This window comes from Saccostrea cucullata, unplaced genomic scaffold (assembly GCF_032062105.1).
Source record: "Saccostrea cucullata isolate Sc308-1 unplaced genomic scaffold, CSIRO_AGI_Scuc_v1 ctg17191, whole genome shotgun sequence".
In the NCBI taxonomy this organism is placed as follows: domain Eukaryota; kingdom Metazoa; phylum Mollusca; class Bivalvia; order Ostreida; family Ostreidae; genus Saccostrea; species Saccostrea cuccullata.
In genome coordinates, this window is record NW_026930798.1 from 27,816 (window position 1) to 44,467 (window position 16,652).

General features: G+C 31.6%; 1 protein-coding gene across 1 annotated transcript; it reads right to left on the reverse strand.

Annotated features, from left to right (window-relative positions):
• Nucleotides 1-7,245: 7,245 nt before the first annotated feature.
• Nucleotides 7,246-12,223, reverse strand: LOC134230126 (uncharacterized). Its single transcript, XM_062711905.1, has 5 exons — nucleotides 12,156-12,223; nucleotides 10,911-11,136; nucleotides 7,850-7,957; nucleotides 7,584-7,662; nucleotides 7,246-7,414 (listed from the first exon to the last, which is right to left on the reverse strand). Exons 1-5 carry the CDS (start codon nucleotides 12,201-12,203, stop codon nucleotides 7,246-7,248), a joined length of 630 nt encoding a protein of 209 aa, XP_062567889.1. The 5' UTR covers nucleotides 12,204-12,223.
• Nucleotides 12,224-16,652: the final 4,429 nt, after the last annotated feature.

Genomic DNA, 16,652 nt, shown 5'->3' on the forward strand with positions numbered 1-16,652 from the left:
AAAAATCATAGTCGTTTAAATAGCTTTCTAAAAAAATTTGTATCAATTTGGAATTTCCCAATCTATTTTTAGATCAATGTAGAGGAAATAAATCCTTGTATTGACCTGGAACGTCATGTGCAGGTCAATACAGCGTAATATTTTTCTAACATAGTTGGATCTCAGCCAATCAGAGAGATGGAAATTATTCAATCATATAATAAACAGTATTGCATAAGAAGTCATTATTGTACAGGATGACAATAATGCAATTTTGCTTCAATCAGAGCTTATAAAAAGTTCTTCCATCGCATTTATGAACAACAGAAGTTTATAAATGTTCTATTTTTCTGTCATTGAAATAGTTTATTACAAATTTGCAACAAAATTTTCCGATGTCATACATGCAGCTCATATTGCTTTAAGCTATCTCATTCACAGCAAATAATTGAAATTTTATCAGTTTTCCAGGTTATGAAGGGGATGTCAAATATTGTGAATGAAAACTATTATTTCGACCTCTCTATTATTTTACTTCCTAATTTATAAATAGCGTTAAAAATTAAAGGCTCATTTTAAATAGCATGAAACTGTTTAACAGACTGGAATACATATCGACATAAATTTATACTTCCTTAATTATATTTCAAATTGAATGTTATATTTTTTCAGATAGGTTATATAATCAATCTGTAAAGAACAGGAAGATGTTGAAACAAATATTCCAAGTGCCTGTTAAAACAGTTTTCCAAAAATGAAATTTTTCTACTTGGTATTATGTCAGAGTTTCATAGGAACTATTTCAAAATCACTTTGTAGGAGGTAAAATTTATTCTTATTTACGTTAAAGATAAGAGAAAGAAGAGTTTTACCTGATTTTCTAAACTGACTGTAAATAATTTCAGCAAAGAAGGTAATGTTATATGCTGTCTTGGATACATTTGGGACAATCAGTTAAAAAACTGCACAGGTAAGAATTTAGTTATGAATAAATGAGAAACAATAACACAATATCCGATCAATAGCTTCTGGAGCTACTTAGAACTTTCCGTTTCTAAAGAATTACATTAGCAATTTTAGAAAGGTTTCCGAATCAGGTCAAAATGTCTGTATGATCTTAGCCTGGTGTGCCTATGAAGTCGATCTGCATTTTACTTCACTTTATACATGAAACTTCTACATGCCGAAAAATGGACGGATGATAATAATAGCAATACTGACCTAATTGTACTTTAACTATCCCCCCCCCCCCCAAAAAAAAACCAAACAAACAAAACAAAAAAAAAACGTTGACTTCAAAAAGTCTCAGTTAATACAAATCCAGTTTTTTTTTTCAGAATGTGATATTGGGTATCATGGTGCCCATTGTCGAGAAAAATGTCCTTATCCAAGTTATGGAGAGGGTTGTTCAGAAACATGCCAATGTGGTGAAAATCATTGTAATTTTGTGACAGGGTGTGAAGATGAAGGTACTATAATTTTAACACCATTGAAGTAATACATTTCGATTGGGAAACACTATTATTTATTATATAGGGATGTCACCATTCTCAGTTTGTAGCTTTTATTAATCATCTATCTCTTTACTATCTAAATAATATTTGTTTTATTATTACACCGATATAAGCTGTATGCGACTATACCGAGACAAAATATATTGAATAGGCCATCCTTATAAAAAAGAATGTTTCGATAGCCTATTCCGACCGACTGGAAGCAAATGGCCTAATCTAAAACTTTTTTAACCCCTAAGAAGCCTATTATTTTTAGAGATTTTAGAAAACAGATTTTAAACTTATGCATTAAAATTTTCTTACAAAAAAGAAACTCCACCTATCTAATCACCCATTTTCCATCCTGAGTCGAGATACAATTGTAGGACAAACAAACATTATTTTTAAAAATGAGTTTTTATGGTTTACTTCCCTTGCAAAGTTATTTCACTTACACGAGATACAACTGTGTGCCTAAAAGGCTTTAAATTCATACCCTTACTCGAATGAAAAATACACAATGATAAACATTCTACAATTATTCAAAGAATGTTGCTATAATTTGAAGTCAAGGTTTTTTTTTTTACAAGCAATAAATATTACTTCAGCTGCAGATACTTTAAAAAGATTATTAATTACATTCAGTTGATTTAAAGGTGCATGGACACAGATTTAAAGTTTATATTTTCTGTATAAATAATCATATATTTTACAAGAATTTCATACAAAATAAATTAAAAATCTTCAATCTTCTTTCATCTAAAAGTTATTAAAACTTTAATTGATTGACAAATCCTTGCACTTTCACAAATTTTAATTTTATGCTTAATACTTAGAAAAAGTGGCAATATTGTTGTGTATAAATGAAAAATATTAAAACTATAATCCAGAAAATTCAGAGTAGAAATGTTCGAAAACAAAACATAAACACAGTATATTGTCAGTCCGTGCAGTTGTAGTGAGCAAACTTTAACAACTGAACGCACCAGGTGAATCGTAAACATCAACAATAACAGCTCGTGTCCTGTTTAAAAAAAACTGCCTACGTTTTACGGGTGTTTTCAATTTGCTAACTTCTGTACACAATGCTAAGCTCGGAATGACGATACTTGTGAAGGAGTTTTGTTTTCTAACATTTCTGCTCTGAATATAATTATTTTTCTAGATAATTGTTTTGATATTTCTCATTAACATACAACAAGATTGTCAGTTTTTCTAAGTATTAAAAATAAATTTGTGAGAGTGCAAGGATGTGTCAATCAAACCCATGCAAAAATTTGAAGTTTCAATAACTTTAATTAAGATGAAAATATTTTAATATACTTTTGTATGCAATGGTATTAAAATATATAGGTCGTGATATTATACAGAAAATATAAACTTCAAATCCGTGTCCATGCACCTTTAAATACTAGACTTTATTTCATATATTCATTATCTTTAATAAAGGTCTTCCTGAAGTGAGCCTGAGTGTATTCATAGAAAAACAGCCCTGGTAATAATCGTAACAAGTGTCAGTATTCAAACTGGAAAAAAAAACACATCAACAACAAGATCATGGCCATGCGGAGCATTCCTTTGCGACAGGAACTTCACTGGTCAGGCAATGTCTCCATACGAGAGAAAAATTTGCATTAAGGACGTTTACACAAACACACATATACACAAGATTTAATCATCTAGTAATCAAGAGCACACAGTATTACTATTCTATGTAAAAAATATATAAGGGAAAGAAAATAAAATATATTGCAACACTAGTTTTTAACAAGTCAAGATTGATATCATCGTGGGTGGGGAGTGGTCCATTTTTGACAACAATCAAGGTGCATAGCATGTTGTGGGTGGGTGGGGGTATTGCATGCATGTGTAATTCAACAGCTTCCCTTACTCCTACTCACATGACGTATGCTCTAACTTTTAGTAATTTACCTTCTTGAGTTTACCCAGGCCTAAATGTGCATGCTATCTGCATAAAATCTGAGAATACTCAACGGAAGTAATATTTTTGTAATGAAAAAATTATATCAAGGTTTGAAAGGTCAACGAAAGTTTTGAAATGTCTTTAAAAATATAGCTTTCAAGAAGTATGTGCGCCTCAAGTATAAATTTCATAAAGTAAACACAGACCTTAGCTAATGAAACCGCGACATTCATCAACTTATTTGATTTTCAATTTATACTCAGTGTAAGAGATGACATTTTGAATTCAAACAGACCTTCGGAAGATACACACAATAATATATGACAAAACGCAAATATAAAGAACTTACTATAGAGACTCTCTCGAAGCGAACAACATTTTCTAGTTTAATTAAGTGAGTATTGTCAATTCGAACATCAAAGAAAAAAAATTTTAAAATTGAAGAAATCAAAGATATGAATATTTCCCTGAAAATACAAGACAGGAACTTGTTTCGTAAACGGGGCACCCCAACTTATTTTTACCATAAGGTAGTTTGGAATGAAATACTCGGAAGTTTCTAGTTTTATCCTACATCTATAACACCTACCGGAAATAGATGCATCTCATTCGATGTTTTACTTTGTATCGAGGTAATTTTTGAGGAATAAATTCGTGGATTACAATAAAGAGGCTCGTCCAAAGACTTCTGAAACGATTTAATTGAGAAAAAAAAGTATCTCAAAACAAACGAGTTCATTTTAAAGAAGGTTAATGATTGATATGCTAACAAAATACAAGCTTAAAGCGGGGGGTGCCTGAATTTGAGTCATACAAGTAGAAACAAATGGTGCCCCGTATACAGAATGTACCTGTGAAATAGAAGGGTTTATATTCTCCCTCACTTCGTTCGTCCGAATATAAATTAACGAAGTGCTAAATGAATAAAACACAACACATATTAAGTAGGAACGCTGCTCGCTAGTGCTTTTATTCAATTATATACTGCTAACACATAACCATCTTTAAATAATACAACTGTATAGCCCAAATTCATTGTACTCCATTGCATCACTATCAGCCATACTACATGTAATCTTTAAATCCTAGCGAGCGAGCTTAGAGTGCCGTGCTACATGTACCGCATGGCCTTACTATTTATACCCTATGTAACCACGTGACTTTTAAGGAAAACTTTTTCAAACACGCTAAATAATATAATACCGCACATAATTTTAATTAAGTTTGTCTGTTTAATACCCAGGACTACAGTGGAGCACAGTTTGAAGCATTTTAAGTCTACACGATTTTCATGTTTACCAAAATGTTTGGTAAAGCAACTGGAAATTATTGATACATGTACATTTTATTATGCAGTCTATGCTGAAAGTAAATAACTGAATAACAGCCCTACAAAAACGCCTAATTTTTGTGGAGAGCTAATTGCTTTTTTATAATTATGCCAACCATATGTCTGTTTATTGGCCAGGTGTAGGGTAGCAATCGGTTACCAAAGAACGAGGGCGCTTTTGATTGGCATTCGGCAGGAATCTGGACGTAATTGAAAAGTGAAAATTTTATCGACATGTCACATGAAATTTTAACATTTTTTTAATTTATCGGTTTCCTGTGCAACAGGAAAGGAAAATATTTTCCCGAAATTGGGCTTTGATTTGCTAAAAAATAACTTGAAAATTGGCCAGATCAGACATTTGGTACAAAATGGTACATTTTTAAACACGTTTTTCTAAAAAAAATTTCTATCTCTGGGTCTTTTCTCCATTATTTTGAAATATTATTTGTGTGTATTTTAATTCAAAGAAACGAACACACTTTTTTTAAAAAATGGAGAGAAGACCCAGAGACCAACTTTTCCCAAAAAAATCCAAATTTGTGAATGTGGTGCTTCTTTGTCCTTTTAAAATCAGTTGTATATGTGTAGCGGTAATAGCTCAGTAAGTTGGACTACCTGATCAGTGCACTCGTTGCGAAAAGTTTTTGGTTCGAGCCTGGCATCTGGCGTTAATTTTTTTTCCATGCAAACAACCATTTATTTTGTCAGTTTCGTTTTATGTACAGATGCATTAAAATTTTGAATTAGATCAATTTTGGTTCAGTTTGTTTCTTGAGTGAAATCAATTCTAATCTTCTATTCTATAATGTACATGAACATGTATCATGCATCTATGCATTAAATATTTTGGTTGTTTATTTTTTGTGAAACATTACTATGTTACAGTACCCCCTAGGAAAAACGGACACTAATGTTACAATTTCACAATGTCTTTCAAACTAAATGAAAAAAAAACCTATGGACGTGTTTGTAAAATCTGACCAGCTATGTTCAGCCAACCAAATCATGGACATTTAAACCATAAATGTTTCGTACAAATGATTCCTGCAGATCACACGCCAAATGCGCCCATCTTCTTTACTTAGGTGATTTATAAACATTGATGGTTTTAATAAGATGCAGATCAATGACCACTGTTAAATGCGTTTAAAAGAACTTGGTTGGGTTCGAAAACGAGTACATGTACAAAATCTAAAACGGGAGGGAAAGCCATCAAAATAAGTCATAAAGATATTTATAATTTTTAACATGATAATATCGTTTGGAATATTAATTTAGTGAAGCACGAACCGATCTCAAACCATGTACAGAAAATCAAAATGTCAAAATTCCGCCAAAATCAGTGAAGCGGAATGAAATGCAAACCTGTTCAGTAACTCATCATGATACACTCACATATCAAAATTAAGCTCAATATCTGCAGGCGTTTAGAAAAAAGTGCGGAAAACCAAAAGGGACAGATGGACAGCTAGACAGACGGACAGACTCAGAATTAAGAAACCTATGGTCTCTTCTGGATTCACCGATAGTGGATTAAAACGGGAGACAATTCTAACTCAAAGTATACTAGATCCGAATGTCAACATGGTGTGTAAATGTGAAGCGAGAAAAAGACGATGAGAAAAGGACTTGAATTTTCGTCCTTATGTACATTCCTCTTTAAGGTTAAAAGCAGATAAAATTTCAAACAGATAAGATTATTCTACCTAACTGGCAAACCATGGATCAAGTTTGATTTTTGGTACAAAATTGATTTTTAAACTCTTTTTAAGCTGTTCTGATCAATCTCAAAGCATCTATGTACATGTCTAATGGCATTTAAACACGACCTTCTTTGTAAAGCAGATTGATTTAATTCCAATATATTACAATCATAAACAAGTACTTTAAATGACATCCTGAAGAGGAAAGGGGATCCCGGTAGGGGACATTTTAATGCTAATGCAATACTCTCTGAATGCTTGTTATATTACAGCCACTGGATATTATTGCCTTAATTTCTTATGAAAACCGTTGCCCGTTTATCAGCCAGTAAATGCAAGTCATCTGCATAAGGTTTAGCAATAGCTTTTCCATCTTTTGCGGATAATGTTTTTTGTGCAACAACAGCAACATTAATTCTTGTACTAACGATCATAGAAACCATTTTATTTAAATCGCATCAATGCAAAATACACATTAATACATGACACATCTCTAGCGAGTTTTTCATATCTGATTTGAATTCACACAAATACATAAAATTCATCAACATATATTTCATAGTTACATATTTATGTATTAGGACATCATAAACTTAAGTGTAAGTAATACAGTAATAAAATAAAGTTGATATAACGATCTACTAGTACATAAGGGAAAAATATTTGGTAAAACATCATATGAGTTGCTACAGCAACTAGTATGTATTATGACACCATAAACTTCAGTATAAGTTAAAATATCATGGTTGACGTATCCATTTATTAATCAACAAAAGAGAGAGAGAGGGGGGGGGGAATCCTTTGTAAACCGCCTTATGAGTTGCTACAGGATGTCAACAACGGCTCGCCAGAGACATTTTTGCGAGAAGATAATAATTTCAACCGGATAATAATAAAAACAACCCCAACAGCAATCACAAAAACAGAGACAGCTAATATTGACAATAAAGCGAAGACCACGTTCCAACGAGTAATGCCCATCCTGAAAAAAAGTTAAAAAGAGAATGGTGACAACTCTGAAAAGCCAGTGGTATATTTTGTTTCAGTAGTTTTTTATCTGATATGGATGACATTTTATGCAACTTTTGATGCAAAATTAAAAAATTATCTGTAAAATATGAGTTGAGAGGAAAATATGTTGGTTTACTTACATATATCTGTTTTGATTTTCGATCTTGTTGTCTGTTGAAACTTCTTCTGAGCTGCTCAGAATGTCATAGCAACTTTGATCTAAAACAAGAAGGGTGTAGATCATACATGTACATGTACATGTCATACATGTACCTTTTAACAACTTATACCTAGGAATGATTAGCTTTGCTGTTTATCATAACTTACTATACTGACTTGTTAAAGCTGATAAATGAACTAGTTAAAAACTATTCAAAACTAAATAAGAATGCATGTATACACTTACATTTATAGATATCTGTTGATATGTACCTTACAGGACAGGTTTCACAATGGTTTTCCAAACTGGACTGAATGACTCTACCATGAACATTATATTCAGCACATCTTTTACCTAGAATATTTTCGTTCATTATAGAAAGAGAAATAATACATGTATTTAACAAGATGTAAAACACTATGCGACCGACGGCATCAAAGTTCGAAAAATTTATTTTTAGCAAAAAGGTCACAGTCAAGGTCACAAGGTCATTTACCTCGGTGTCAGGCTTGGGGTAATGCTAATTGTAATGGTAATGCATTGCAATGCATTACATGATCTCAAAGTAATGCTAGCAATGTTAGCAATGTGTAATGCCCAAAAATTTGCATTACATGTAATGGTAATGTAATGCATTACTTCATAAAATCCAGTGTAATGCTGGCATTAAATAGCATTACAAAGCATCATTTTGCATGTACCTATTTTAAGAAATTAAAATGGACATGGATGACGGAAATTATTGTTTAGGTTATTTTTTTTATTCATTTATTTTTATTTTTTTGCAAATGATAAAATTGAATTAAAAGGTTAAAGTATTTAAATAAAATTTTGTACCAATTTAAATACACTTTTTATTCTGTTGAAAGTACACTTACTTTACATTCAAGTTTCAAAACTTATTTCAGATAAAAGAGATTTCAAATAATTATATAGAATAGTTTTGAAACATCTTCTTTAAAAAATCGCACATGAGATACACTAATAAACTGATAATTACCACCTTTTGAATTGCTAGAATGTCATCAAAACACACCGTGCCTCTGGGTTATGTAACAATTAAAACAATGCTTTGTTTGAAGAAATGCTCCAAATTACCAATCGTGTTTATAAAACATTAATTGAGCTGGTCTAGCTTGTACTGACCCTGAATAATCCATTGTACCAAAGAAAATAGAAGACATGCAGGAATTCTATGTTTAGCAGATCAACATGTACATCCTGTCTACTTTTTCCAAAAAAATGTCAATGCATTTATTTTTTCATAAAGTACTAATAAAAATAGCCTTTATGCTTTATTATTAGATATTTTAGGCAGGGATTAAAGTGCCCCAAAAGTTAAATTTCCTCATGACACCGATATATGCACAAAAAGTGGATATTGTGCATGTGTTATATAACTGACAATTTAAAAGTTTGAACTTTCTGTGAATGTAAGTTATTAACAATGTCATTTATACAAAAACTTGAAATCAAATTTGAATTACCATTTATCATGTTTAGTTTTGAAGAGGGTGGATACATGCTTAAGAAAAAAAATTGCAATGTTTTGAATAAATTTCTTTTTTAAAAATCCTCCAAAAGTAATGGTAATGGTAATGCATTACTTTACTAAAGTAATGGTAATGTAATGCATTACTTTAACAAAAGAGTAATGGTAATGGTAATTTAATGCCCAAATTGTTGAAGTAATGGTAATGTAATGCATTACATTACAAAGTCATTCGTCCCAAGCCTGCTCGGTGTCATTTGAAAGAACTTAATTAGTGGAGTATGCATACCAATTAAATATGAAGTCTTTATCTCCTATGGTTCAAAAGTTATTGCGAAAGTTCGAAAAGGCTATTTTTAGCATAAAGGTCACAGCCAAGGTCACAAGGTAATTGACCTTGGTGTCATTTGAAAGAACTTTTAAATAAGTTGAGTATGCATATCAAATATGAAGTGTGTATCTCATATGGTTCAAAAGTTATGGCAAACATTTGAAAAGGCTATTTTGGCATATAGGTCACAGTCAAGGTCAGTGTCATTGACCTTGGTGTAATTTGAAAGAACTTTATTAATAGTGAAGTATGCATACCAAATATGAACTCTCTATGTCTCACGGTTCAAAAGTTATGGCGAAGGTTAAAGTTGACAACAAACAGATAAAAAGAACAAAAACAATATATGCCTCGGATCTATCGATCCCGGCGCATAAAAAAAATCTACAGTTATCTCACTTGCTTTGTAGGTGAAGTTTGCCAGGAGTGCGTTTTGTCAGTGCAGTCTTAAAAAAGAAGTTATAACATTTAGCTCTCAGGTTGGTCAATAATTTTTTCCGGAGAACTACAGTTCTGATTATTCCAATTATGCGCCACGAACGATAGATCCGGGGTGTATATTGTTTTTGTCCTGTCTGTCTGTCTGTTTATCTGTTTATCTGCAAACTTTAACCTTCCCCATGACTTTTAAACCATGAAATATAGAGACTTCATATTTGGAATACATACTTCACTAATTAAGTTCTTTCAAATGACACCACGGTCCATGACCTTGTGACCTTGACTTTGACCTATATACTAAAAATAGCTTTTTCGAAACTTTCGCATAACTTTAGAACAGCAGGAGATTCAGACTTCTTATTTGGTATATGCATACTCCACTAATTAGGCTCTTTTAAATGACACCAAAATCAATGACCTTTAAGCTCTTTTTAAGGTCAATGACATTGACTGTGACATGTATGCTAAAATCGTTTTTGTACCTTCACCATAACTTGTGAACCATAAGAGATAGAGACTTCATATTTAATAGGCATACTCAACTATCCAAGTTCTTTCAAATGACACCAAGGTCAATGACCTTGTGACCTCGACTATGACATATGCTAAAATTAGCGTTTTTCGATCTTTGTTGCCGCCGGGTGCACAGTGTTTCACAAATACATCTTTTTTTATCATGACTTTACTGGTTTCAAAATGCAATACGTTCAAGTTAAAAAAAGATTTTGCCATGGTAAGTAAAATTGAAAATTCTGTAAAATAAAAGCTACTTCTACATTTGCAGTCTTATTGCAGTCTTGCCACAAAAGGAGACTTAATCAAGGAATATTATACTTTAATGATGTTGTAAAGTTGAAGTCTCGACTGGAACTTTTCTTTTCCTTTGTTATCAGTACAAACCAGTAGAGCTACAGTCTCGACAGGACAGAGACTTCTGCTTATTGTTTCAATGCACTTGTTAGCTTGATTTCTGATTTTTATATCTTCATGTTCCATTCCTTAAATATTAACATTGGCGAATTTTTGTTCAGTCTTCCACATACCTAGTATATATGTTGCAGGCATGCAGACTTCGTACGTTGCATTCAAAAATTCATTTGGTAAACAATGATAAACGAACGTTAAATTTGAACTTTTAAATGCAGCACAGGTATTTTGAGGCACATAACATCCCTTTAAATGTTCCCTCTCTCTCCATGCCTTAATAGATTTAGGACATGATGTTACTTTCAGATTTTGTTGACAGGAAGTCGAAAATGTTCTTGTGACCTGTTAAAAAAATACACAGCATACAATTTAAAGTAAAAACAAGCATAAAATACAGCTGTACATAGGATGTAAATCATGTTAAGGTAGGATTCTTCTCGTATTTCTAATATTTAAAAATTAATGAAATTTTCACAGAATCAAGAACACAATACCAGTAAGTGATAGTATCAGTGAAATTAAATTTGACCGTTTTATATTAGAGGCAAGGTCAGGTCAAGGTCATTATCTTTTTCCTTGACACTAAGAATTAAAAAATAACTGTTGCCAAGCATGTGATACCTACTTCTATTTCAAAAGTTTAATGATTGTTCTTTTTGCATAAAAACATATTACTATATAGGTTCTACAGCATGATATTACCAAATTTACATAAATAATTTAACTTAACTTGATATTGGCTAATCCGAATTTTCTCTGTTTTTCTTAATTTTTTAGGATATATTAGTTATTTTCATTTGCTTCCTATATTTAACTTTTTCTCATTTTCACATATAATAAAGAAGTCTTATAAATGTACAAAATGATACAAAAACAAAAAGTTTTGATCGTTTACTAAGAGAGAAAAAATACTTTTTATGGATTTTTGGCTCAAATCTGCACTTTGATAGGAAGCGTTTAAAAGCTAATAAAGTTCTAATTTGTTTGGAAAATCATATTTATTTGATAGATTTTGAAAGTTTAGTCCCTCATTATTAATCTAACTTACATTTGAAAATTTCTCCAAGACTTCGATTGTGTAAAAATTATAACTAAATTCATTGTTTTATTATAATTATGAGAGGCAGAAAAGAAGATATTTTCATACGCCACCATTCCGCCAAAAATATAGTCCCTGCTAGTTTTTAAACGCAGTTTACCATTTCTATTTGAAGTTGTACAATTGTGATGAGGACAGAAAAATATGGTCTTTTAAATTCCTTACACCTCAATATATAAGACATATAAGCAAATATACTTTGAATGTTTCATCTAGTCAGAAACCAGAGAAGAAACCTACATTAAATTGATATGGAGATTACCTGAAAATTAAGAATGATGCCAACGATGACTGTAATTGAAGATTTCATTTTATCTTTTATCTTTTATAATTTACCTACAAAAGAAATTCGCACATATCACCTCGTATAATAAACATCTAGAGGCTACATATTGAAACTTTTTTACAATGTAAAAAGAATTATCAATTGATTCCTCTTAGGTTTCCTTCCTAAGAATCACACTTATAATGTAAAATCAAAAATCGAAATTTTATCTCTGTAGCTGCAGACTGAGTGGTTTAACGAACAATTCTGTTGTTTCCCGACACAGTAAAAAACACCCTAACAAGTCACAGAGACACCTTTATTATTCAAACTAAAGTCACCAAGACACTTGTTACTGAGACACTAAGGACACTAAGGAATTAGTTTTCTGAGCTGAGTGGTATAACGAATAATTCTGTTGTTTCTCGATACAGCCCAAGAACATAGACAAAGAGGTGTTACTGCAGCAATGAGCAACAACCAAGTAACCAAACACTATATGGGTGTCTTTATATATACCTTTTCTCCTATGCCTTATTACTACTGATTAGTTAATAATTGTCGAACTCTGATTAGCTGTAATACAAACATTGATTGGTTATTTATAAAATGATACAATCAGACAATTTCAAAGACATTTCAATCAACCATGATTATTCTATTTCATAACAACATATACAATGATGTATGAAGACAACAAAATGTAATCAAGTTCAATAGTCCATTAAATCAATACAAATCCGGATCAAATCAATGCAGACTTCTGGGGAAAAAATCAGAATTGGGATCAGGTGTCATGGAGGAGTAAGCATCCACAGTTGACCGGTCACGCCCACCACGTGCTCCTAGTCATGACCGGAGCAAACGGAAAAATTCGTATAGACAATTGGTATGGAAAGCGACAGTCAACATTTGACCTAATGATATATTGCTTTTGCTGGCAATATCATTGCATCGAACCTAGAATTTCTATACATGTAGTCTTTACGACTAATGAATTCCTTGTTTTATTAACTTACGAGGGTCATTCAAAAAGTTCGTAGACTTTTGTCCTATCTTTTTCATTTAACGTCATATTATATCCAAATTTGGCACAAATATTTTAACATCAGATTCAAATAATTTGAGTAAAAAAATTGGAATGTATCTTCATATTTATTAAAATTACCAAGGATTTAAAACAGCAAAAATGGGGTCACCGAGCACAGTCAAAATTGAGTAATTTACTAATTTTCACTTTATAATATTACCTCTATTAAATGGAGCTGAAACGAAATAAAACTTACATATTCAAATAAAGTATTGATGTATTAAATAAAATGAAATCAGGTTATGTAATATGTCGCTCCATTTAAAAGATATCAGTTTCTAAATACATAAAGACTTGATTAAAAAAAAGCAAAAAACCACGACGTTGGAGGACGTCACGGAGCAGCAAGTAGCAATAAAATTGTACTTTACATTCGGGAAACTTCTTCTACAAGCTTCAAATAATCTGTATAAACCAGGATCTATGTAAAATAATCTGTGTATTTTTATTAAATGGAAAATACAATTTTTGAGTGGTAGCGAGTTTGAATGGGACGATGGATTGTCTGCAAAGAAACAGGTTAAAGTAAAAAAAATTGTCGAAAGAGTTAGGAACGTAATTGAACGTGATGTGTGCTTCACTGTTGCAGAATAAATAGAGTTACATGGTAAATTAAAGAATTTCAAAACTATGACATTCTTATCCAAGCTATGTTTGTACAATTGTTCGCAAACGAGGTGTTAAATGTTATGAATATGTTTTTTTTTTGAATGGAGAAGATGCTAAAAACCGTGTTTGAAATTATGAAAATTCTGACAAACTTTCTCAAAGTTGTCTTTGACGTTACAATGTTGGTTAACCGTGCTCCGTGGTAACAAAACATGTTACTTTAAATTTTGGATAACATGAGTTCAATTTAATCAAATGGAATGAAACTTCACACTTCGACAGAATAAATGTTTATGTTTACGAAAATGTGTTGATCTATAATTTTGTAATTATTATATGACGATGAGAAGCATTGTCTACGTATTTTTTGAATGGCCCTACTCGTATTTATCAATAGGATACCTAGTTAAGGAACTTGCTCGTACTTTTATCATCTCTGACTTATTACATTCCAATTTCATTCCAGATTAAGATTTTCAAGCTACATATATGTACATCGAAAAGTGTTGTATTCTATTTGAAGAAAATGTAGAAGAAAACAAATTTGAAAACTAGTATAATTGACAAGTTAAATTAACACTTCCTTAACAATTTGGTGTGCTGAAAGTAAATAACAATATTTTGTGTTCATTCAATGTTCACTAAGCACGCAACTGTTGCATTTAACAGTGAAATTGTAATTAATTAAATTAAGTACAGCACATTTGGGTGTAATTAAAGTATTCAAAATGCATATATAGTTCCAAATGTGTATTCTATCGTACATTTAAAATGTTTCGTGTGTTATAGGCTAATATTTACATTTTCAATGTCATTCTTGGTGATAAAACTACAAATAAGGTAATGGCTTTATATCCCCATGAAGCGATTTCCTCAATAAATAAATTTTACCCTGAGCCGGGAGAGGGCAAGTAAACAATTCTTTTAATTAAAGATGGCCTCAACAAAAATAACTTCGTACAAGCGTAGGTGGAAAAGTGATTTTAAAAATAAAAAGTAGTTTTATATCCTGGAACATGAACAACTTCTAAGCATAAAATACTGTCTTCCCACAATTTTTTTATTAAAATAGAAAATTTGGTGTTATGACTATAAATAGTCATAACACCAAATTTTCTGTAAATAGTCATAACACCAAATTTTCTATTTTAATAAAAATTTGTGGGAAGACAATACCTGGTACCCTGCTGAGATAAACGCACTTTCGATTCATGTAGAATTTTTATATTATTTAAGCTTCTTATCAATATTTTTTTGCAGATAGTCCCATCCTATCTACTGAATAGTATCTACACCGCCTACCTGAGGATGCTTCCATACTAATAAAACAAGATCTCAGTTTAAAAACACGGATGTACACCAACTTAAACAGGAAAATTTTTTGGGAGTTGGTTAATAACACAGCCCTATTTTTACCTTTTCGTGTGAATCATTTCCGACATAAAGCTTGACTGTATCTAATCGCATAATTAAATGCTCGTTTGAGCATCAAACGGACTGGAAAACATATTGAAATAATACTGTATTAGGCCTTTCAACTAAGTTTTCAAGTTGCACATATGGTAAAAAACATTGCATAGATAGATTCATAGGTACATGAAATTATCAAAAAAGATAATAACTTATGCATACATTTAATTACATCATTAAAAAGGTTAATTATTTATAATTGACTTTTCCGATGTTGTGTTTTAAGGATAGGTAACTCAGGTGTGAAAAATGACCAACTAAGTGCCGATTTATGAGTTATCGTTTATAGGAATGACATATAGGCTGCTTCAGCATTGGTATTGTTATGTACACAAAAGGGTTCCTTACATTGTTTTGTACACAAAAGTGTTGACCATGAGAATGCCTTCACTCTGCCTGAAATAACAGGGTCAAATAGATGGGGAACAGACTATATTCAATATTTTTAACTCTCTTTGACGATTATTATGAAGAAGAAAATTTCATGTCATGTTTTTTGTTTTCGCGCTTTTTCGCTTCCTATATAAATATATATATATTTACAAGTAAATGCAGCAATTGATCATCTTACTTGTGTTACTAAGCACGAAGGGGAACGACCGAGTATAAAAATTTGATTAGGTTAGAACTAAGAAGGAGGGTAGATTTCACTTTTTATTTTAATTAAAACTTTGAATTATATGAAGTGAAATGGTGTCCGCAACTATACAGTAAATAATTTTAACATTGGTGCTATAAAGCCACTGGATTGAACTGAGAGCAAAGAAACACTTGGGAAATGCTAAAAACTGCCTTGCGTGTAAACAGTTAGATACCCCCGAGCCTGCTCTCAACATGTTTCAACAGTGAGTCATAAAACCGACCCCTAGCGGCAGTTGAAAGGCCTATAATACCTCCTTAATTATATTTCCAGGTCAACTTGAATGTTATCTTTTCACATAGGTCATATAATTAATCGTTAAAGAGCAGGAAGAAATGGAAACATTTTCTCTGTCATGCATCTAAGTATCTTTTTAAATGGTTCCAAAAATGACAATTTTCTATTTGGTATTATGTCAGACTTTCATGGGAATTACTTCCAATTCAATTTGTAAAAGGTAAAATTTATTCTTCTCTGCGAAAAAAAAAACACAGAGAAAGGGGGGTTTTATTTGAGTTTTTAAACTGACTGTAATTATTTTCAACAAAGAAGGCTTTTTAATATGCTGTTTTGGATACATTTGGGACAAACAACTAAATAACTGCACAAGTAAGAATTTATTTATGAGTAAATAAGCAACAAAACACATTAACAGAACCACAGTATTGGGATCTACTGATCAAAG